General features: G+C 39.8%; 1 protein-coding gene across 18 annotated transcripts in view; it reads left to right on the top strand.

The window, feature by feature from the left end:
* The window catches only part of PDE4DIP (phosphodiesterase 4D interacting protein), a 288,606-nt gene that overhangs the window by 40,389 nt on the left and 223,352 nt on the right, over positions 1-24,865 (top strand). For all 18 annotated transcript variants that reach the window (XM_033436759.2, XM_049702195.1, XM_049702221.1 and 15 more), the window contains exons 2-3: positions 12,280-12,335; positions 17,362-17,507. In XM_033436759.2, the coding sequence (XP_033292650.2) occupies positions 12,280-12,335; positions 17,362-17,507 (202 nt within the window). The remainder of the gene's footprint in view (positions 1-12,279; positions 12,336-17,361; positions 17,508-24,865) is intronic.

The raw sequence follows: 24,865 nt of genomic DNA, 5'->3' as shown, positions 1-24,865 counted from the left end.
GACATTGGGCCCAATGGGGTACTCCAGGATAATCTCACTGTCTCAAAATCCTTAATCACATCTGAAAGTCCCTTTTGCCATGAAAGTGGCAAAGTCACAGGTTCCAGAGATTAGGACTGTGGACTTCTTTGGAGAGCCCTTATTCAGCCTGCCACATTGTTAAATGCTGGAAAAGGCATTACTAATTCTCCTCCCCTTTTACATGGACATTTTCTTGTTTCTAGCATATGGGAAAGCTGAATAAAAGTCAGATAAATCATATATGAAACTTATACAACTTCCCTGAACAAACAACTCAAGACAAAGAGAACTTGAACTATTTAGGGGCTACCTTTAAGATTGAAGGTTAGGAGAGGAAAGCAAATTAATTAGTCTGTTTTGTTTTGTTTTCTCTTACCCTGTAATTTGATTTAACAAAATGCAAGCATTGATTGTATTTGCCTGCCATGGCTGTGAACATTTGGAGAAGGGAAGTAGCATCCAAGAAAAATAGTGATTTGGTCTCAAAATTTTTAAATTCTTTATTTTGTTTCTCCTCTCCCACATGGTTAAAGTGTAGCCTTCAAGTAGGACAAAACGCCCATTTACCCCAGTTATATTGCATTTAAAAGATACCCCTTTAAAGCTTATTTGCAATTATTCTGCTCAGTATTAACTCTCAGCCTAAAGGAAGCAAGGACATTTATTTCTCTTTGAACTTGTGGTGAGTTAGCAGAGAGTCCTGTTTACTAACGCATAGTTACAACCAGAGATGGCATTTCTCCCCATTTTATAGATGTGGGAGCTGAAGCTAGAGAGGTTAAGCAGGCGTTGGAACATGAAGGTCTGGTTGATTCTGGTATCTTTGCTTACAGCGCTTTTTATTAGGAAAATGCTACTTTTCATAATTCTATAATTGAAACATGTTTGGACATTGGATTTCCTATTTAACATTCAGCACTTCTAGCAATTAATTTTCTGCATTTGAGGTAGGAAAATCTCTGCCTTTGCAACTCTGATCTGCTTTTAAATAGGCCTATACTTCGATTTAGGCTTGAGAAATTTATCTCCATCAGTGCTTTCACTCCCACTTTCTTATTTCCTATACACTAGATCAGACTGGACCCCCTTCTTCTTGCAGCTTACATGCTAAGGCTGGATGTAAAATACCAGAAGTCTGGGAAGTGGTTATTTCTGTCTCTGAAAGGATAAGTTGGCTGACCTTCATCACAGGGGCCCTCTGCATTCTGGGTGGCTCAAGGGTAATTTATACAAGGCTGTGTGGAGTATCCATCCATTCAGTAGATGCACTGGGACACTGCTCCTATTGAAATGGGCAGAGAAATTGAAATTTTATTCTATAAATAAAATTCCAAACTGGGCTCAGAACATTCCACAAGTTGTCCCTGGCAAAAATTCAAATAGCATTTAAAGTTAGAAGAAAGTCCAGAATAAAAGAGATGTCATGGTGACCCAAGGTAGCTCTATCCAATTCTATTTTGAAACATTCAGAAGCACTGAGGAGTTGTTTTCCTCTGTCTCAGGACATCTTCTGAGCTCTATGATCATCAAGACAAGCATGATCTGAATTTTCTTTTTTTTTCATGGCTGAAGCACTTCACTAGTCATAGACTATTATAACAACAACAACTTGTATTTTTCATAGCATTTTAGTAGTTTCTAATACATTTTCCCTTAATCTGTCTCATTATCTCCATTATCTCATTATCTCCTTTTCTTTCTGTGTGTTCCATTATGCAGAAATGTCTTTCTCCCTTTGCTTTTCCAAGGCCAACTAGGGAAGAGGTAACCTGCACCTGGTGTCTACTTATCCTGGCCAAGGTAGAAGAGTGTAAAGAAGCAATAACTGCTGATATGTAGAAAGCATTGACTGACAAAGAAAACTGAGTCATTTCTAGCACTTCATACAATTAGAGAATATATTTTCCACTTCATAATGTGGAGCATTATTATTCATAATGTGGAATAACGTCATGTCATATTATAATACTTTACTTAATCATTACCCTATAGTGAGTCCTTTAGGTTTCCAGTTTTTAACTATTATAAGTAATTCTTGATAAACTCTAGGTGCATAAAGCATCTTCTTCCATGGGATTATTTTTGAATGATAGATGTTCAGAAGTAGAATAACTGTGTCAAACACTTCTAGTTCTTGAAAATACATTGCAACTTGCTCAGGGTTTAGACTCATATAACTCATATTAAAATGAAGGATATTTCATTCCATTTAAATATCTTTTTCAAGACCTGAGTCCCTATATTGCAGAAGGGGAAGTGGAGGCACACTGACATAAAATGGCATATCCTAGGATAATCCCAGGTGAGTCAGTAGCAACATTCTCAACTTTTAGCCTCTCCAGGGTAAAATGCTTCACTATTGCTATTAATCTCTGTTACCATCCTAAAGTGTTTCCTGAAATGATAAACAGAAAATTTCAATATAAGAAAGTAAAAGTGGATATAAATTACTTCAAAGTTCTGCAAACACATTAGGATGTCTATTGCAAGGAGAGAAAAAAATAGATGCTGTATTTGGTTATGGGATTATGGATAACATCCCTTCTATGCTGCTTTAAAGCTAAGTCAGTATATGTTTTTATAGCAGAAAGAAACTTACATTTATTCTACCAAGTGACAACATGTAAAGTTTGGAACTGAGTTGGTCTTAGAAAAGATTCTTCTGTGCATTATTTATAGATTTCCAGATTATTGGTGCCTTGGGGGGCAGAGTTATTGCCAGAAGACCTAGGGAGCTGGTGTCTCTTTACTCATCCTGAGCTAAAATTATTATGAGTGGGCCTTAATATACCAGTTGTTCCCGCCTACACACCTGGCGTTGCCTTTGCTAGGATAACTTTGTTTATTCTTTAGAGGTTAGTTTCAGCATTATCTCCGTTTGGAATTATTTTTGGAATCTACTTCTGGATGTTCTCTATAGCCAGAGCACACTCTGCCTTCTCTGTTACTGCATGTGGCTCGTTAGTTTACTTGGTATTTTACATACTCTATAAGTTTATTGGAAGAAGGCACTGTCTTTTGTCTCTTAATCTTCAGTATCTTACAATATTTCTAGCACATAGCAGATCCTCAGTTAAGAACTTTCTAGAGAACATTCCCTGCAAGGCTCATGTGAATATCTGTTTGGTAGGTGTCTCTTTACTCTGGAATGGATACAGCAGGTTATCAAATCTTGATGCCATTATACATTCAAATGGTATTTATTCGTTGTTTAAGAAATATACATCAAATTCCTGTTACGATCTAGACTTCTTAAATGCTGGGTAGCTGACAGTGAATGATATAAAAACCCTGCCTTCAGGGTGCTGACATTCTAGACAGGTCACAATGCACAAGTGTATATTACTGCTGTAACTTGACCTCACAGTTCCTTAACTCTAAATCACTTCAGCACACCATGAACACAGCCATCCTTTGTAGCTCATCCTCACTCCAAGTTCTCTGTCCTTAAGATCCTTAACACTGAAATTATATTCCCTGACCACAAGGTCAATTCCTCCATCTCTTCATGCTTTCTGAATATTCAGTTTACCTTATCACTTACTCCTTCATATCTTCCAGGCCATCTGCTCCTCATTCATCTCCCTACTGACCCGAGACCTCAGGGTCAGCTCTTCGAATCATTTTCAGCACTGCTTTAGAATCTCTTGCTGCTTTAACAGTCCCCCACCCTTGGTAACCCTCAGTTAATTTTATTATCCTCTGGGATTCTATAAGTTTTGTTCCAGTACATTGTAAAACCACACTGAGAAGGAAGACTCTAGATTCATTCTTTCTAATATTGGGCAGGTTAATGGGCAGCTTTTCTCCTCCTCCCCTGGCTCTTCCTCTTCCCCTAAAAGTACAATCCTCAAAACCTGTCATTTCAATAATAGGAATAAAATCAAGATGCTAAATTGCATGTTCGATGTTATTTCTATTTTGTGGAATTCACACAGGCATATAAACTGAAGAACAGCTAAAAAGAAATACATGAAACTCTTTCTCAATGTTGCCTTTAAGTGGTAGCATTTTGTATTTTTTATTTTTCCTGTACACATTTCTCCTTTCCAAAATTTCTGGAAAGAACACATAATTCTTTAAAAATCATTAAAATCAGGCACTATAAAGGAAGGAAAAAGTAAAAGATTATGCAAATAAAAGATCAGGTGAAAACAGAAAAAAAATCATCTATCTCTTGATGTTTGGTCAGGGGCTCTGAGATAGACTGAGCCACAGCCTCGGCATTCCCCAGTGCCTTGTGAATAGTGGTTGTTAATGGAAACTGCATTGCCAGGACCAAGGGTAAAAAGCACAAGCTAAGTTTCAGAAGTAGGTGGAGAGACCATATACCATCCCTGAGTGATGTGGCTGAATTCAGAGAAGATTATTTTCACATCTCTTTTGAAAGCGTGATGTCAGTGTCCTGGCTGATGCAGGGGACAGGGAAGAGAATTTATTAGATATTTGCATGTCTAATAAGCTCATAAGGCAAAGTGAGGAAAATAATTATTTGAACCGCCTTTTATCTGTTTAAGAGGTTTCTCTGAACCTTGAGGAATAGCAGCATGAAAAATGTTAGTTCCTTTTAGGATAAAGACAGTGCAGGAGGAAAATAAGTCATAAAACTCAAGTTGTTGCAGATGCACAGTGATGCACAGTGATGCTTGTAGCTCCTGGTAGCTATTGAGGACTTAGCACTACAGAAAACTGCCTCCCAGAGTTCCATCTGGCCACGGCCACACTCAGTGAATAGATCCTGTTGAGTGAAGGGTGTAATTGCAGCCTGTACTGGAGAAAAGTGGATGGTACTGTACCCATGCCAAGTCAGCTCACACTTAGTCAGCATGCAGAGGGAGACTCACAAGTGATGCTTTCTCTGTTCTGAGGGGCTTTGCCAGTTAAGCATTCTAGCTTGCAGAGGTTATAATGATAGGTCTTGAGATGAGAAAAAAAAATTATAATCTCGCTGTATTTATTATACAACAGTCTTGTGCTCTGCATCTGTGACTTCTACCCTATTTGCATTTGAATGTATGTTTTTGCAATTCTGTTGCCAAATGGGGGATATTGGCAATATTTGGAGCAGAGAAGATATACTCAGTGTCTCTCTTGGCAAGAGAAAAAAAGATCTGAGAAGTCTCAGAGCTTGTTCACTAAGGGCCTTCCCAATTTTGATTGTGTCTATTTCCATCGCCTCTCCTGGCTGTCAGCTTATTCCCTTTGTCTTTTAGGGACAATGCCAAGTGTTATTACAGAAAGGATTCAGGGGAGGCATGAATATTTGGAGGAATGTGGGTAGAGATAGGGAAGTATAAAATAGTGGATGACTTACTTTTCAGGATAGAACCTATGTAAAAAGTCATACTTGCCACTTCCTTTTTAGGATTTTAATTCATTTGTCACATGGCATCTGTTATACCAGTACTCAAATACTCCACTGTGAGCTTTGTATGTATTGGGGATGAGTTGGTGTCCCAGGAAACAAATTTGTGTCAGGATTTGAGTCTAAATTGCATCTCCTCCCCACAGCAGCACTGCCCACACTTCCCTTCACCTCACTTTCTCAGGGGTCATTTCCCTGGAGTCCAGGCGGGTACAAAGGAGGCTCCTGGCAAAAGTGTGGGTAGAAATAGGGCATGTTGGACGAGTAAAAGTTTGGAGTCAGACAGATACAGCTTTCAAGTTCAGGCTTACCACCAACTAGCTGGATAATCTTGGGCAAATTACTTCATCATTCTAGGCCTCTTGTTTCCTCATCTGTAAAATAGGGGTAACAGTACCTACTGAATTTTGTGAGAATTGAATGAGATAATGCCCGGAAAGTATCAGTCAGTCAATAAATGGTGGTGGGTGGCAATGGTTGTCCACAATATAATGATAACGGTCGTTTAATTCAAGATTAGTGCTGAGGAAAATTCCAGTGTAAGAAAACACGTTGAACTGTAAAGTTACGCACAGGCAGTCTGAAGACTATTACCTGTAGATGTCTTTGTTTCTAAGTTGGCACTACTTGTGAAACCCTACCATTCAAAAATCCTCAGAGCTGAAGCATCACGTATTAAAGAAAGTAGGCCACAGTTCTCCTCGTCCTTCTGGCCCGTTTATATCTGCAAGGGTTGATTGTGGATATAAATTTAAAACATGAAAAAGAGATGCTTGAACATTAGAAAGATTTCTTTTATTTGAATCAGAATCTAGAAATTCATGTCAAACGAGCTTTAAAAATATGGAATTAGAACAGGGTGTGTGTTTGGGCCCCAGTAAACAGCAAACTTGGGCAATCTTCCTGTCGTACTACACATCCCCCACTATCTGAGACGGCCACACTGAGACTAATCCCTTACATATTTTATCTTTTATCAAGGGCCTTGAAAGAAGACCAGTGTAAATAGATCAGAACATGTTCCTTAACTTTTTAAAGAAGAATTAACCTTTTAGTATAAAAATAGTAAGAAATTTTTAAAAAGGAAGATATTCACTTGTATTTTCTACCATCGTAACCCCCCAGCCTTTTTACTCCTCTGGATTCGCTGCTACTCTGTATAGCCAGTATCTGTACACATTTTTACTCTAGTATAAATCATAGTCCTAATCCTTTCTTGCTGATGATATGTTATGTTAAATCACCTTTAGGGATTCCAAGTAGTTAGATGAAGCTGTAGTGCTTGAGGAGAGAAGTGTAGATGAAAAACTGGTTTTCCCTTTGACTCCCCCTAATACTCCTGCCTCAGGGTTAGAGTTTGGGGGAGGAAGGCTTGAGGAGGGGAAAGGTAAAAAGGAAGTTGGAAGGGGTCCTGAGGAGCAGTTAATACTTACTCAGGTTGGGGGGAGCAAAATAAAGCCCTGAACACACCCTTTATTTTCCTATTTGGGGGCCTTTGTCATGCTTCTTTATGTATTCATACCTATCCTCCAAGGCCTGAATTCAGTGTTCTCTGTTTTCTGTAGATTTCCTAGACCCCCCACTTCTCATCGGGACAAAATAATTGCTGTCTCATTTACGTTCTGAGATTTCTGTTTTCAATCTCATCCTTCTACTCATTATCTCTTTGAATCCTGTCCACCTCCCCCAGTAGACAACTCTGGGCACCTTGATTTCAGGGCATTTCTTTTTCACCTTTATGTTTTTGGAGCTTGTCATACAAGCAACTTCTCAATAAATGTTTATGAAATGGAACGAAAAACTCTAAAAAGAGCAACCAAGGCCCAGTTTTTTGCTCTAAGTGCTGGTATGGCAGATTGCTTTTCCTCCTCCTGAACTTTTGTTCATAATGAGGAAGGCATATAAGAAGGAGTTTGAGAGACAGAAAGTGCCTCTGGGAGATGGCCTTTGTTCCTCAGCCTCACCGTGAAGGAAGGGTTGTGGCGCTCGATAAAGTGGGGGGTGGGGGGCAGACGGTGTGGTGCCCCGACGGCCTGAGTGTGTGTGATTGCCTCGGGGAGGCAGCCTGGAAAAGCAACCGCCACTTTGGGGGTTTGGACACTCTTACGGGAAGAAGTAGCCCTAGGTTAGTCATCTTAATAGGCTGACCAAGGAAAGGAAATTAATGGGGCCTCGACAGACAACAGCTCCTTAGATATAGTTTGGGGTGGTTTTGGTCTGCGATACTAGTATCTCGTAGTGTTCAAAGAATTGTTGCAGACCTGCTTTGTAATGTTGAAGTTGTATGATTGCCATCTTGCCCTTGTTCATGAATAATATGGTCCATTAACACGATTCATTACTTTTCTCAGTCCACAAATAAAACAGACCAAAATACAAGGCAATAACACCAAATACGCAGTTTGCAAAGGATGGTCAATGGCTGCCTTATAGAAAATATCCCTCTGCAGGCTCCATCTTGGTGTTACCCTTTGGTAAGGAAGGACCCAAGTTTCGACCCCTCCTCCCAATGTTATGAGAGACCAGACTAGTGGGACCAGTGAGCTGCTCACATCTTGGAAAGGAGCCATATGAATGGCCATTTTCAAGAAAAGCAAAATTGAGTCCTTGGCTAGTCCTAATGTAACTGAAACTACCATACTTAGAAAACTACTGGAAGAAATCACCAGAGCACAGTTTGACAGCATCAGAGTATCAGAATGTAGCAGACAGCTCTGAGAGGAGCAGTTATTTTCTGATCATCCTCAACCTAATCACCCTGGAAAACTGTAGGAAAAGCTAGTACTGTGGGGTATTGAATGTTGATGTATTGTTTGGGTCCAGTATCTTCAGAGCTCCTTATCAGCAAGTCAGGAAAATGCGGGTGATACACCAGGCAGAAATTAAGTGGGTGAACAGCTGGTAGGTGGGTTGTACTTGGAAACTGTTTGGTTCTTCAAATTAAGCAGGAGAGTGTCTCAGCAAAAATTAGTAAGTATGGGGAATTCCCTGGCGGTTCAGTGGTTAAGACCCCGAGCTTCTACTACAGGGGGTGCAGGTTCAATCCCTGATTGGGGAACTAAGATCCCGCGTGCTGTGCAGTGCAGCCAAAAAAAAAAAAAAAAAAAAAAATTAGTAAGTATGACTTTAGTGGAATTGGTATCAGTATTGACACATTGGTGAGGTAGCGAGCAAGAAGATAAGGCTCACTGAGGGAGAGTTTAGTTCATTTATACAAGAAAAGCATGTAAGGTAAAACATGCAGGTAACACATATTGATAAGATAGAAGTATCTTTGGGGAAAGATTATATATGTACATCTATGCAGGAGAGCTGTAAGTGCCCTGGTGAACCACATGCTAGTTGAGCATCAGTCATTCATTGACTGATGTTTTTTTTAAAAAAAAAAAAACTAGAAACACTTGAATTTGAGAAACTAGGACAAGGGTATACCATTTTTTCTGGGCTTGGGTAATAGAGAAAAATTTACCAACATATGTTACCGCTGTGTGTGTGTGTGTGTGTGTGTGTGTGTCTGTGTGGCCAGGCTTGGAGTCTGTCTCTAGCATACCCCAATTCTCTTTGCATTTTGGTTTATCAGATATTGTCACAAATTGCAATCCCCTAGACGTAGACCGTGTGTTTCTTCACCATGTGCCCCTTCTCTGGGGAAGCATCAAATTCCTTACCAACCTTTCGGAAGCAGCTGAGTGAGCCCCACTCTCTGGCAATATGAGAGGGAACTTGAGCTGTTAACAGAGTTAAAGTGATTTTTAAAAAATCTCCTGAGACTACAAAAAGCCCATTAACTCAGTATTCATCCAAAGTGACCTGTCTACCCTTCTGGTATTGCTTCATAGGCAGGCAGCCAGCTCAGGGTGAGTGTGGGGTTGGGGAGAAGGTGAAGTATCTTGTGGCATATGCATCGCCTTGTTGTAACTTGCTCCTGGTCTAGAATATGGACTCTTCGGAGCAAGGAGAATTGAATGAGATCATGTCTGGAAAGTTCCCCCATCCTTAGAAAGTATTAAAATGGGTTTTAATACTGTTAGCATCTAGGAGAATAGCATTGTGTAATTACTGCAAGGAACCTTAGAAATTCATGCATGTCTTTTACACATATTTAAGGAAGCGGAAGCCCAGTGGTAAAAGTGACTTAGTAGCTTAGCATCGCAAATTAATGAATTGTGTACTGAAGCCAATAGGTAACCCAAGACAGTGTCTTAAAGCAGAAATAAAAATTTTGTCTGCATTTGATCTATACCAGGGTGACAGCCTCAGAGACCTATAAGGAGCCAGGCTAGTATCATAAATGAGCGCACGAGCTGGGATTACAAAAAGAGGGAGTGACGGGAACTGTGGCAAACTGGAGAACATGTCTCTTCTGTTTAAAGGCAGCAGGTTATCCCCCTGTGTGGGAAGGCAGGCCCAGTATTGCCAGACCCATTCATTTTGCAAGAGAAGTTAGAAATGGATCAACCTTGTATTGACCAAATCAAGCTTGTTGGATGGGCTGAATTTGGCCTGAGGAATGGCTTTGCTCCTGACAGCAGATACACAGTTACCCAGGTCTGTGGGCTGAGCACAAAGGAATCCATCCAATGCATGAATACCAGCAGCTAATTATAAGTTTTTTCCCCACAAATTTTTCAAGACATTGTTCTAGCTGATAGTTTCAAAATCCTTGCCCTACTTTTTCTCAACAGAGGGAAACCCATAAGTAGTACATTCATCTCTTTCCTTCTTCACTCTCAGGGAAAGTTTTTAATGAGAAGTGGAGAAGGGGAAGAGACAGAGGGCCTGGAAGAACCCCAAGCTGGTGATCTGCTTTTGAATAATAAAGAATCACCAGGTGGTGGGTATAGTCCAGCGTGCCCTGTCTGGTACTTTCATGTCCATCTGGAACTTAACAAAGTGAAGATTTATGCCAAGATCCAGCCCTGAGGCAGAGAAGAAAGAACACCAACAGTTTCTGAATAAATGCCAGGCTCTCTTCTGCCTCTCTGTGAATGTCTTCTGGCTTTTAAAAAGAGAAGCCTTCTAAATCTCTGGCAATATAATTATTTTTAGAACAACTAACTGGGAGTACCCAGGGGTTTAAGGAATAAGCTAAATGTTGAAAGCATCTCTCTGTAGGATTATTGCAATAACCTCCCTGTTTCTGCCTTCTCCACCCAGAGAGTCTGTTGTCAAAACATTAGCCAGACCTTTCAAAACATTTGTCACTCCGTTCACCTCTTTTTTTTGACTCACAAGACTCCAGTGACTAAATTTCTGTCAATGTCCCAAAGGCTTTATACAATCTGCCCTCTGCCCAACTTTCCTATTATTTCCTTCAGCTCACCTCCTGCTACTCAGTCTGCCCAGCCACACTGGCCTCCTTGTTGTTCCAGAAATGCTCTGGCATGCTCCCTCCTAAGAGCCTTTGCATTTGATGTCCCCTGCTTAGAAGACTCTGCCCAAATACTCATATTATTGCTTCTCAGAGAAACTTTGCCTCCTGAAAATTGCAATCCCCTTCTCCTCCCCATAGCTCCAGGATTCCCTACCTCTATTCCCTACATTAATTTTTTTTTTTTTTTTAAGGATTAAGGATACGGTCTTTATTCTCAAAGCCTTTGCAGTTTTCTGGGTTTTTTTTTTTTTTTTTTTTTTTTTTTTTTTGCGGTACGCGGGCCTCTCACTGCTGTGGCCCCTCCCGCTGCAGAGCACAGGCTCTGGACATGCAGGCCCAGCGGCCATGGCTCACGGGCCCAGCCACTCCGCGGCACGTGGGATCTTCCCGGACCGGGGCACAAACCCGTGTCCCCTGCGTCGGCAGGTGGACTCCCAACCACTGCGCCACCAGGGAAGCCCCCTACATTAATTTTTTATAGTATCTGTCCCCAATTGCTACTGTACATTTTGCTTTTTTGTTTCCTTTTACTATAATATTAGTTCCATGAGTGCAGGCATTTTGGTCTGTTTTGTTCACTGCTACATTTGTGGAGCTTAAAACTGTTGCCTAAAAACATAGTGGGTGCTTAACAAGTATTTGTTAATACATTTTGAGACTTTTTTCCCCTTCTGTGCTAGGAATGGTGGCCTTCACTGTGCTGGACAGATACACCTCTGGCTACTGCATCATGGTGTTTTTAACATTTCCATTAATGGACTTTGTCTGTTTTCCAAGTTTTCTAGGTCAATTCTACTTCCTAAACACATCTAGATTTTTTTTTTTTTTTTGCTTCTCTCCATTTCTCCTGTCCTATCCCTTAGTTAAAACTATCACAACTTCTTGCTTTCCCCAACTACTTTTGTTCCCTCTACACAGTGTCACTCAACAGCCAGAATGATCTAAAGTCTAAATCTGGTCACTTACCATTCATTCCCTCATTTCAAATCCTTCAGTGGTTTCCCATTGACCTGCACAAAAAACTCATATCCTTACTCCATCCCTCAGGGCCCTGCATGGTCTGGTTGCAAGATTGGCTTTCTCTGTTCCTCTAACAGGCCAAGTTCCTCCCTGACTCAGGGTCCTTGCTGTTCCCTCATGATGGAACACTCTTCTGTTCCCATTTTTCATCTGGCTGACATTCTCTTCCTCTCAGTTTAAATGCTCTTTTCTCTGAGTTCCTCTGAGTCTCTCTACTAGTTAAATTACTCTGCATATTCCTTCATAGCACTTGCTACAGTAGTAATTCAGTGCTTGTGGAACTGTTTGTCCAATGGCTGTCTCTACAAATACCTATTGAGGATAGAAACCCTTCCTGTGGGGTTTGTCTTTGTCTTTCCAGCACTTAACACTGTCCCTGATACATAGTACTGGCTTAATGATTGTGGAGAAATAAATAAAAATAGATGTCTTGCCACCCAGGGACTGGACACTGTGTGGGGTGGTGTCTCATTAATTAATGATGTGTTTCTCTCCACAGAGATTATTTTGCAGAAGATGATGGGGAGATGGTACCTAGAACAAGTCATGCAGCAGGTAAGGAGGTTGTGGGACTTGCTTTGCTAAATTCTTGGTCTCCTGCTGATCATAATTCCCTTAAATTATAGACCCTTTAATTTCACCGTGGCATGTAGTATATAATTCCCCACCTTCCCAGAACAGTGCAGTAAATCATAACTGAAATACTTAGGTGAACTCTTCATACTTTTTTTTAATTAAAAAATTTTTTTAAATTAATTTATTTATTTTTCGCTGCATTGGGTCTTCATTGCTACGCGCAGGTTTTCTCTAGTTGCGTCAGGCGGGGGCTACTCTTTGTTGTGGTGCGGGGGCTTCTCATTGCTGTGGCTTCTCTTGTGGAGCACGGGCTCTAGGCGGATGAGCTTCAGTAGTTGTGGCTTGCGGGCTTAGTTGCTCCGTGGCATGTGGGATCTTCCCAAACCCGTGTCCTCTGCATTGGCAGGCAGATTCTTAACCACTGCACCACCAGGGAAGTCCCAACTCTTCATACTTTTAACAGTTCTGTAATTGCAAGTTAAAGTCACTTGTAAAATGATTAAGATAGATTCTTCCACTGAAATGAAATCTCTAATATACCATTAAAATGAGTATAATAACAGTGTCAACCTCATAAATGAGGTTAGAAAAGCTCTTAGTCCAGAGCTTGTCAAGGAATAAACACCCAGTAAATATTATTATTATTATTAATGTATTCATAATAATATATCATTTCTGCACTAACATTAGCTAGGGGTCTACCTAAATTACAAAACCAAAGTGAAAATAACTCTCTTTTGGGAGCTATTTTTCACAAAAACTTTTACTCACTTGGTGTTTTACTTACTTTGCTAAGTGAGTTGCCTTTTCACACCAGCCTTGAAGCACAGATTGTTCATATGCACAATGTAGAAAGAAAGTTTTTAATTTGAATGTGTTAAGGACTTTGGAGTCACTTAAAATTAGCCTTTGTAATTGTGTATGTGAAATCTATAAATTCTACGGGCCTACCATACTCATTTTGAGCATTAAGGGTCTCCATTTTGAGGTAAAAATTGAAGGACTAGGGCAAAATAGAAGGGGAATGAAGAAAATGCCTATTATAAAAAAGATATTAGGTTGGGCACTTTCACTGATTATTTCATTTAATCCATATGAAAGCTCTGTGAGGTAAGCATTATTATACCCATTTTTACAGAGGCAGTGATGCTCAGCAAAATTAAGAGATTTGCCTAAATTCCCACAATTAGCAAGTGGTCAGGATTCATATCCAATTATTTTTTTTTTTAACATTTTTGTTGTGTCCATATCCAATCTTCAAAGACTCTTACCTTTCTACCATATCCTATGAATCTAACTGTAATGTATGGTTGTTTTATCAAATTTTCTTCCATTTAATTGCCTATTTAATTTCACCTAAATGTGGAAAAAATCATTTTTTTCTAACTTATTTTAATTAAAACATTTGCATTTACTTAGAAATATCAAGTTAGCAACAAAACCATTCCGATTACTACTATTATTATTATTAATTTGCAATCACAGTGTGGTATACAATTAACAGAACAACAATTATTTTGAACAAGCTGAATCAAAGACAATTGAAAATGGGAAAAATCCCAACTCTATCTGTAAGTAATTTGTGCTGTGTACCAATAAAACCTGCTTTAAATTTCTGTGCTAATGTAAACCCCTGTACTCTATCAGGCAAGGTTAGTGGCTATTGAAAATACCATTAAGGATAGGGCTATCTAAAGACACACTTGATAGTATGTTATTTTTACAAACATGAAAAGACACTGTACAGTGTCCAGTTTAAAGACAAATCATGTAAATCATATGGCCTTACATTCCCCCCACCGTCTTTTTTTTTCTTTAAAATTGGTTATGTAATGAGTAGTTAAATATTTCTAGACAAGAAAAAACCTGCCCCTGGAACCACACTGTTTATCGTCATTATTTTTTTTAATCTTCATCTTCTTCATATTTCTCTTTGTCATCATCTTCTTGACCCTTTTGTCTTTCTTCTTTTTCTTTCTTTCTTTCTTTTTTTTTTTTTGGCTGTGCCCTGTGGCTTGTGGGATCTTACTTCCTTGACCAGGGATTGAACCCCGGCAATGAGCATTTAAAAAAAAATTCTGAGAAGTTGATTGAAGCATCTGGGGACTTTTTCTTGCATTCCTTCTGGAAAGTTTGTAGAAAGAAAGAGAAAGAGGGAAGGAGGGAGGGAGGCATATATTCTCCCATCCCATAGGTTGCCCTTTCATTCTATTGATGGTTTCCTTTGCTGAACAGAAGCTTATTAGTTTGATGTAGTCCCACTTGTTTATTTTTGCTTTTGTTGCCTTTGCTTTTGGTGCCTATGCATATATGGTCCATTAATTTTCGACAAAGGAGATAACAATATACAAGGGAGGAAGGAAGGAAAGAGAAAAGAAAAAGGGGGAAAAAAGAAAAGAAAAGGAAAGGACAGAAAAAGAGCATATTATGGTATTTTTCTTCTTGGCCCTTTCAGATCACCTTTGCCCATGTGTCTATGTCTAGTTAACTTTTCCTCAGTGGGGTACAGAGTCACCTAGAGCCCATTTCACTCTCACTTGCACTGACACTGTCTATGGATCTCAGTGTGTTGCTATGCCTGTCATTCTTTCTGATTTAAAAAAAAAAAAATTGTTCAGTAATAAAGGTGCATTGCTTCTTACTGTCTGCCAAGAAAGATGTATTTTTCTATGTCTTCTGCCTGAGTCTACAACCCCAAGCCCACCTCAATCGGAGGTCATTTGCATACCATGCTTGAAGGAAGCCCTGATTTCTTATTCTTTTACAGTGTAACTTCTCCAAGGCAGGCCTAGTGTGAGTAGCAGCTTAGCCTTCACTAGCTTCTCCCAGGGCAATGCTTCCTTTGGTTAATGGAAAGACTGTGTCTCTTCCCCTTTGCCTGTTTTTCCCTGACTCTCAGGCCTGTTACAATCCCCTTCCCTACTAAAATAACACAGTATTAGCATACTGCTAGGAAGGTTGTACGGAAGGAATGTGGGATTGGTTCTGCCACTTTTTGCAATGTAATCTTGGGCAAGCAAACTTGCTGAACCTTTATTTACTCATTAGTTAAATGAGTGTACTAATCACATCAGTCTGTTTCACTGGTTGCAGTAACTATAAATGAAATTATTCCTATACAATAACCTAAAAGATCCTCTGTAGAGAGATTATGTAGAAATACTTCTTAGCTAGTAGCTTGATTTTTTATTTCAAATAAAGCTATTTCAGTTATCTTTGGTCATGTCGACACACCACTCTAAAACTTAGTGGCTTAAATATGTATAGCTGATTCAGTTTGTTATACAGCACCAACTAACACAACAATGTTAAGCAATTATACCCCAATAAAGATGTTAAAAATAAATAAATAAATAAAACTTAGTGGCTTAAAACAGGGGTCAGCAAACTGCAGCCCATAGGCCCAGTTGCCAGTATTTGTAAACAAAGTTTTATAAAAGCACAGTCATGCTCATTCACTAACATATTTTCTGCATCTTCTTTGAGCTATCAGGTCAGAGTTGAGTAGCTGTGACAGAGTTGATGCCCATGAGCCTAAAATATTTACTCTCTGGCCCTTTAAGAAAAAGTTTGCCCACTCAAGGCTTAAAACAACAATGGTTTATTATTTCTCACAATCCTGGATGTTAGCAAACTGGGCATTTCTTCTGTTGGTCTCACTTGGGATCACTCAAATAATCTGACAGCTTTTTTTTTAATGTCTTTATTGGAGTATAATTGCTTTACAATGGCGTGTTAACTTCTGCTGTATAACAAAGTGAATCAGCTATACGTATATATATATCCCCATATCTCCTCCCTCTTGCGTCTCCCTCCACCCTCCCTATCCCACCTCTCTAGGTCGTCACAAAGCATCGAGCTGATCTCCCTGTGCTATGCAGCAGCTTCCCACTAGCTATCTATTTTACATTTGGTAGTGTATATATGTCCATGCCACTCTCTCACTTCGTCCCAGCTTCCCCTTCCCACCCACCGTGTCCTCAAGTCCACTCTCTACGTCTGCGTCTTTATTCCTGCCCTGCCCCTAACTTCATCAGTACCGTTTTTTTTAGGGTATTTGTTTTTCTCTTTCTGACTTACTTCGATCTGTATGACAGATTCTAGGTCCATCCACCTCATTACAAATAACTCAGTTTTGTTCCTTTTTATGGCTGAGTAATATTCCATTGTATATATGTGCCACATCTTCTTTATCCATTCATCTGTCAATGGACATTTAGGTTGCTTCCATGTGCTGGCTATTGTAAATAGTGCTGCAATGAATATTGTGGTACATGTATCTTTTTGAATTATGGTTTTCTCAGGGTATATGCCCAGTAGTGGGTTTGCTGGGTCATATGGTAGTTCTATTTTTAGTTTTTTAAGGAACCTCCATACTGTTCTCCACAGTGGCTCTATCAATTTACATTCCCACCAACAGTGCAAGAGGGTTCCCTTTTCTCCACACCCTCTCCAACGTTTATTGTTTCTACAATCTGACAGCTTGACTGGGAATGAGGGTCCGAGACAGCCTTTCTCAAGTGTCTGGCAGTGGTGACTAGCATCTTCATTCCCCCTGTACTTGGCCTTTCCTCCCCATGAAAGGTAGTCTGGGCTTCTTCACAACAAGGTGGTCTTGGGGTTTTAGGAAGGCAAGAACAGAAATGCAAGGCCTCTCAAGGCCTAGTCTCCTGAACGCATCCAACAGCAGCATTTTCATCACATTCTCTAGTACAAAGCAAGTCACTAAGCCAGCCCAGATTCAAGGGGTAGAGAAATAGACTCCACTTTTTGATGGCAGGAGAAGGAACATCACATGACAAAGGCGTGTGGACATAACCTAGTGTGCTGTGCTGGGGACCACTACTAATATGATCTACCACAGGCTATTGTATGTGAACTGCTTCTCTGTGGCCTAGAATTGGTTCATATTTTGCAGAAACCAAATTCTGCTGGAACATGCAGGTTGGGATGATCATAATGCCACTATTTTATAAAATTTTCTGTTGTTCTGTTTCACTGGCAGCTTTTCTTAGTGACACCAAAGATCGAGGCCCTCCAGCGCAGTCACAGACCTGGAGAAGTGGTGAGAAGGTCCCCTTTGGGCATTCCTTGAGAGCATTTGAAAGACCCCTTCAGGTGCAGACCCAGGCTCTTCGAGACTTTGAGAGGGTAAGTCACATGGGTAGATAATTGTTATCCCAGTTAGAAGGAGTGTCAGGGGATAGTGGTGTCTTATAAAAGTATGACCCGTAATTTAGCTTGGATTATGGGTATTCTTATCAAAATGTTGTCTCTTTCAATAGCATTTATCCCGATAAGCTTATGCACTGTTAGCTATATGCTGAGCACTGTGGTTAATGGGCAATTGCCTGTACCACTATTTCTGTCTTAACATTTTTACACCTGGTTTACTTCTCAGATAAATTTAGGAAGTTTAATTGGCACCCCGAGAATCTGTAGGTGGGCCATAGTGAGCCCAGGAGACCTAGTCAGTCGGCTGGCATTATATGCTCTGCTGTTGGCTTGGATCACTCTGGATACCTGGATACTGTCTGCAGCTTGAGGTGGCTCAGCCACAGCCATTTGCTTCTCAACAAGAATCTGGCATTGTTGCTTGAAACTCCTGATTTAACTCTTGAAGTGCTCTGCATCTCGATAGGTTTATCCTTAGATTTGACCAAAAGCCAAATTACTGACAATGTAATACAGGCCCCCAGCTCCCTGTGCCCTGGTTTGATCCAAGGAGGTCTGCACAATAGAACCTATCTACTGGAACCTATCTACGGGCTGGAAAGAACACCCAGGATTTCTTACATCCCTGTGTGCTAAAAAAGGAAACAGCTCTTTGGTGCCCCCTGGGGGTTGCCCAGGAATCAGGACACACATATATACTGTGTAAAAATGCCCTGAGATGTGTGGGTTTCTTTCATTCTTGAATTGATAGCTTTTGTTATATATAATAAAAATTCCATTTTCAAAAAAAGGTTAATAAAGTAGTGTTGACATGCGTTTACCCTGTCTTCTTTCAATTTGTAAATAGAAATGTTTCACTAGGACCTAATGTACATCCTACCAGACATTCCTGTGGACAAAGAATGTGTTCCATATAATGTGTGCCCGAGAATCTAAACAGCCTACTCTTGGTTTTTGTGCTCAGAGTTGTCATGGCCACCGTTTTTTTTTTTTTTTTAAAAAGACAGAGTTTGCAGGAATATTAAGTGGTTTTGAAGACTAACCCTCTGAACAGCTGTGGTGCTGGTGGTAGGAGTGGGGGCAGTACCACCCACCCCCTTCCTCTTTTCCGCCTTTTGTATCTACTGCAGTGCAGAAAGGGTGAGCAGAGCTGTGGCACTCCCCAAAGCTGTGAGGGTGCTCTCTGAAAGGCAGTCTGCCTGCGTGTTCCTTTTGGTGGAGAGGTGATTTGGATCATAGAAATGAAGGGTGTCACCTCTAGTGATCAGATGAATGCCCAGGTGCTGCGGGAGAGGGAAAATAATGGGCTGAGCTGGGTGATGAGCAGAGGTCAGCTGACTTTCAACTGTGGAGTCCTACGTCTTTTTCTCTGAGCAATAAGGTCTAATATCGCTGGTTAGTCCTTACTCCTCAATGCTGGGAACCACTGACAGAAACCAAGGTAAGATGCAGAGAAAAGGCCAATAAGAGATATTTTACATGTCTCTCCCCTATGTGTCAAGCAATATATAAATAACAATGAGGCTACAGCACATGCATTTTTCAGAATGGTCATTGTCAGTAAACCAAGCTGTGACCTGCTCACAGGTCTGTTCATTCTTACATCCATTCATCCATCCATTCATTCTGTAGGCTTTGAATGATAGCACCTGCTGTATGAAGAATCTCCATGAAAGGATTTGAAAATTAGAGGAAACATTAGTCAGAAAAAAAAATGTAGGAGGGAGAGTGACACATTCCAATGTCCCACCCTAAAAACTGGTAAAACACTAAATAACATGATATTTTCTCTAAAGTTTAAATCATGCATTCAGTAGCCTTGGGATAAAGGATGAGATCTGTACTCGGAAAGGGGAAAGGGACATATTAAAGGTTTGTGCCAGAGAAAGGTTAGCTCCTCCAGGGCATGAAGCAGATGTCAAAGAGATACAGGCCTGGCCTGGGCAGCCAGGAGTCCATCTGTCTTAGTCCATTCAGGCTACTATAACTCAGACTGGGTAGCTTATAAACAACAGAAATTTATTTCTGACAGTCCTGGAGGCTGGAAGTCCAAGATCAGGGCACCAGCATGGTTACCTTCTGGTGAAGGCCCTCTTACTGGTTCATAGCTGATGCCTTTTCACTATGTTCTTAGAGGGCAGAAGGGGCTAGGGATCTTTCTGAAGCTTCTTTTATAAGACATGAAACCCAAAGGCCCATCTCCTAATACAGGACCATCATCTTTGAGGTTTAGGATTTCAGCATATGAATGCAGGCAAGGGGGGCACATTCAGACCATGGCGCCATCCTTACTTCACTTATCCCTGCAACAAATACTTGATCACTTCAAATAAGATGCTATTCCTATCCTTAGTAATAGTCTATTGGGAAGTACGGACACTGCATTACTTACAATATAAGGTGTCCTTATGGTAAAGATAAGGACAGTGTACGCTGAGATCTTGAGAGAGAATATTTAATTTTATTAAAGGACAGAGAAGGGCCTCCTACAAGAGGACACCTCTCATGGGGCTGCACATTTAGTGACGTCTTCAAAGTTCAGTTAGATTTTACCAGTTAGAGAAGGAGATTATAATATTCTGGACAAAGGGGAAATTTGGGTGAAAGGAAGAGAAGTATGTTCATGTATAGATCTGATAAGAGACTGGGATAGAGGGATGCTATGGTCTGAATGTTTGTGTTCACTCACAATTCATGTGTTGAGATACTAACCCCTAAAGGTGATGGCATTGGGAGGTGGGGCCTTTGGAAGGTGCTTAAGTCATGAGGGTGGAACCCCCATGGATGAGATTAGTGCCTTATGAAAGAGGCTCCAGAGAGATTCCTAGCCCCTTCCACCATGGAGGATACAAGAATTCTGTGACCCAGAAGAGAACGCTCACATGACCAGGCTGGCACCATGATCTTTGACTTCCACCCTCCAGAACTGTGAGAAATAAACTTCAGTTGTTTATAAGCTACCCTGTCTATGATATTTTCTTAAAGCAGCCTGAACAGACTTAGTCAAGGGAGGTATGGAGGGAGACTTAGAACAAGGAAAGAGGAAGTTTACAGCAATACAATCCTACCTAAAGAAACAGGAAACATCTTGAATAAACAACCTAACCTTGCACCTAAAGCAATTAGAGAAAGAAGAACAAAAAAACCCCAAAGTTAGCAGAAGGAAAGAAATCATAAAGATCAGATCAGAAATAAATGAAAAAGAAATGAAGGAAACGATAGCAAAGATCAATAAAACTAAAAGCTGGTTCTTTGAGAAGATAAACAAAATTGATAAACCATTAGCCAGACTCATCAAGAAAAAAAGGGAGAAGACTCAAATCAATAGAATTAGAAATGAAAAAGGAGAAGTAACAACTGACACTGCAGAAATACAAAAGATCATGCAAGATTACTACAAGCAACTCTATGCCAATAAAATGGACAACCTGAAAGAAATGGACAAAGTCTTAGAAATGCACAACCTGCCAAGACTGAATCAGGAAGAAATAGAAAATATGAACAGACCAATCACAAGCACTGATATTGAAACTGTGATTAAAAATCTTCCAACAAACAAAAGTCCAGGACCAGATGGCTTCACAGGCGAATTCTATCAAACATTTAGAGAAGAGCTAACACCTATCCTTCTCAAACTCTTCCAAAATATAGCAGAGGGAGGAGCACTCCCAAACTCATTCTACGAGGCCAAAAACAGACAAGGATGTCACAAAGAAAGAAAGCTACAGGCCAATATCACTGATGAACATAGATGCAAAAATCCTCAACAAAATACTAGCAAACAGAATCCAACAGCACATTAAAAGGATCATACACCATGATCAAGTGGGGTTTATTCCAGGAATGCAAGGATTCTTCAATATACGCAAATCAGTTAACGTGATACACCATATTAACAAATTGAAGGAGAAAAACCATACGATCATCTCAATACATGCAGAGAAAGCTTTTGACAAAATTCAACACCCATTTATGATAAAAACCCTGCAGAAAGTAGGCATAGAGGGAACTTTCCTCAACATAATAAAGGCCATATATGACAAACCCACAGCCAACATTGTCCTCAATGGTGAAAAACTGAAAGCATTTCCACTAAGATCAGGAACAAGGCAAGGTTGCCCACTCTCACCACTCTTATTCAACATAGTTTTGGAAGTTTTAACCACAGCAATCAGAGAAGAAAAGAAATAAAAGGAATCCAAATCAGAAAAGAAGAAGTAAAGCTGTCACTGTTTGCAGATGACACGATACTATACATAGAGAATCCTAAAGATGCTACCAGAAAACTACTAGAGCTAGTCAATGAATTTGGTAAAGTAGCAGGATACAAAATTAATGCACAGAAATCTCTGGCATTCCTATACACTAATGATGAAAAATCTGAAAGTGAAATCAAGAAAACACTCCCATTTACCATTGCAACATAAAGGGTAAACTATCTAGGAATAAACCTACCTAAGGAGACAAAAGACCTGTATGCAGAAAATTGTAAGACACAGATGAAAGAAATTAAAGATGATACAAATAGATGGAGAGATATACCATGTTCTTGGATTGGAAGAATCAACATTGTGAAAATGACTCTACTACCCAAAGCAATGTACAGATTCAATGCAATCCCTATCAAACTACCACTGGCATTTTTCACAGAACTAGAACAAAAAATTTCACAACTTGTATGGAAACACAAAAGACCTCGAATAGACAAAGCGATCTTGAGAATGAAAAACAGAGCTGGAGGAATCAGGCTCCCTGACTTCAGACTATATTACAAAGCTACAGTAATCAAGACAGTATGGTACTGGCACAAAAACAGAAATACAGATCAATGGAACAGGATAGAAAGCCCAGAGATAAACCCATGCACATATGGTCACCTTATCTTTGATAAAGGAGGCACGAATATACAGTGGAGAAAGGACAGCCTCTTCAATAAGTGGTGCTGGGAAAACTGGACAGGTACATGTAAAAGTATGAGATTAGCACACTCCCTAACACCATACACAAAAATAAGCAGAAAATGGATTAAAGACCTAAATGTAAGGCCAGAAACTATCAAACTCTTAGAGGAAAACATAGGCAGAACACTCTGTGACATAAATCACAGCAAGATCCTTTTTGACCCACCTCCTAGAGAAATGGAAATAAAAACAAAAATAAACAAATGGGACCTAATGAAACTTCAAAGCTTATGCACAGCAAAGGAAACCATAAATAAGACCAAAAGACAACCCTCAGAATGGGAGAAAATATTTGCAAATGAAGCAACTGACAAAGGATTAATCTCCAAAATTTACAAGCAGCTCATGCAGCTCAATATCAAAAAAACAAACAACCCAATCCAAAAATGGGCAGAAGACCTAAATAGACATTTCTCCAAAGAAGATATACAGACTGCCAACAAACACATGAAAGAATACTCAACATCATTAATCATTAGAGAAATGCAAATCAAAACTACAATGAGATATCATCTCACACCCATCAGAATGGCCATCATCAAAAAATCTAGAAACAATAAATGCTAGAGAGGGTGTGGAGAAAAGGGAACACTCTTGCACTGCTGGTGGGAATGTGGTACAGCCACTATGGAGAACAGTATGGAGGTTCCTTAAAAAACTACAAATAGAACTACCATATGACCCAGCAATCCCACTACTGGGCATATACCCTGAGAAAACCGTAATTCAAAAAGAGTCATGTACCAAAACATTCATTGCAGCTCTAATTACAATAGCCAGGAGATGGAAACAACCTAAGTGTCCATCATCAGATGAATAGATAAAGAAGATGTGGCACATATATACAATGGAATATTACTCAGCCATAAAAAGAAACGAAATTGAGTTATTTGTAGTGAGGTGGATGGACCTAGAGTCTGTCATACAGAGTGAAGTAAGTCAGAAAGGGAAAGACAAATACCATATGCTAACACATATATATGGAATCTGAGAAAAAATAAATGTCATGAAGAACCTAGGGGTAAGACGGGAATAATGACACAGACCTACTAGAGAATGGACTTGAGGATATGGGGAGGGGGAAGGTTAAGCTGTGACAAGTGAGAGAGTGGCATGGACATATATACAGTACCAAACGTAAATAGATAGCTAGTGGGAAGCAGCCGCATAGCACAGGGAGATCAGTTCGGTGCTTTGTGACCACCTGGATGGGTGGGATAGGGAGGGTGGGAGGGAGGGAGACGCAAGAGCGAGGACATATGGTAACATATGTATATGTAAAACTGGTTCACTTTGTTTTATAGCAGAAACTAACACACCATTGTAAAGCAATTATACTCCAATAAAGATGTAAAAAAAAACCCAAAGACTTCCAAAAAAAAAGAACAAGGAAAGAAGTAATATTAAATATACTTAATCAGTAAAAATTAATTGATCAGTTAATATGATTATTTCTGAAATATTTGTTGATGGAGGAAATTCTAGGGAAAAGATCCTTTGATTTATGAGTAAGTGATAATAGACTAAAAATGTAAATACTGGCACATTATGGATAATACATCATTGGTCAATTATCAAGTGAAAGTGACAGCATCTTTCTTCACTATATTGGTGCAGGAGGAAGGGGCAAAGGGAACAGAGCTTTGAAGATATAGTTTTCTTTCTTTTCTTTTCTTACATTCTGTATCCCCGACCAACAGTATGAGTGGGGTTAGAGAAGGATAGGCAGGGGGAAGGGGTCAGAAATAGTGGCACAGATAAGCCTACTCAACTTTACACTGGTAGAAGTAAATTAATAGGTATTGTTTCCCATGATAAAAGAGTTTTGCTTAGTATGTATGCTTCATTTGTACTTTTTGAATGAGTGAATGATTTAATTAATTTTTAAACCTTGTCAGCTTTGTTTTAAAGGCACTTCCCCCGCCCCCCAAAGATACATTGATGGAATGATCTCTATCCTTTCCAGAACTATAGACTTGAGAAGTGGGTTAAGTGCTTCTCATAAATTGCCTTATTTTGTCTTTATAAACCTGCATGAAACAAGCATCACTGTTCCTATTTTCAAGTGAGGGAACCGGAACTTATAGAGATTGTGACTTTTTCAGGATGATGGAGTTTAGGTACCATGATTACAAATCCTGACAGGTTGTTGGGTCATTTTACATAGTCATATGTCAAATGGCCATAGTCATATGTTGAGAAAAATTCTTTCCTATATGTTTTCTCACTGATCACAGCACCCACCCCACCTCCAGCATCTCTGGGGTGAGCGAGACTAGAGCAGCACATAGATAGCACTAGCTAGCGTGTGTTGATCACTTTGTGTGTCAAGTAGTGTGCTAAGTATGTGCAGTATCATCTCATTTAATGCTA

Source organism: Orcinus orca, chromosome 1, assembly GCF_937001465.1.
Source record: "Orcinus orca chromosome 1, mOrcOrc1.1, whole genome shotgun sequence".
Classification (NCBI taxonomy): Eukaryota; Metazoa; Chordata; class Mammalia; order Artiodactyla; family Delphinidae; genus Orcinus; species Orcinus orca.
Note: the sequence above shows the minus strand (reverse complement) of the source record. Positions and strands in the feature narration are given on the sequence as shown.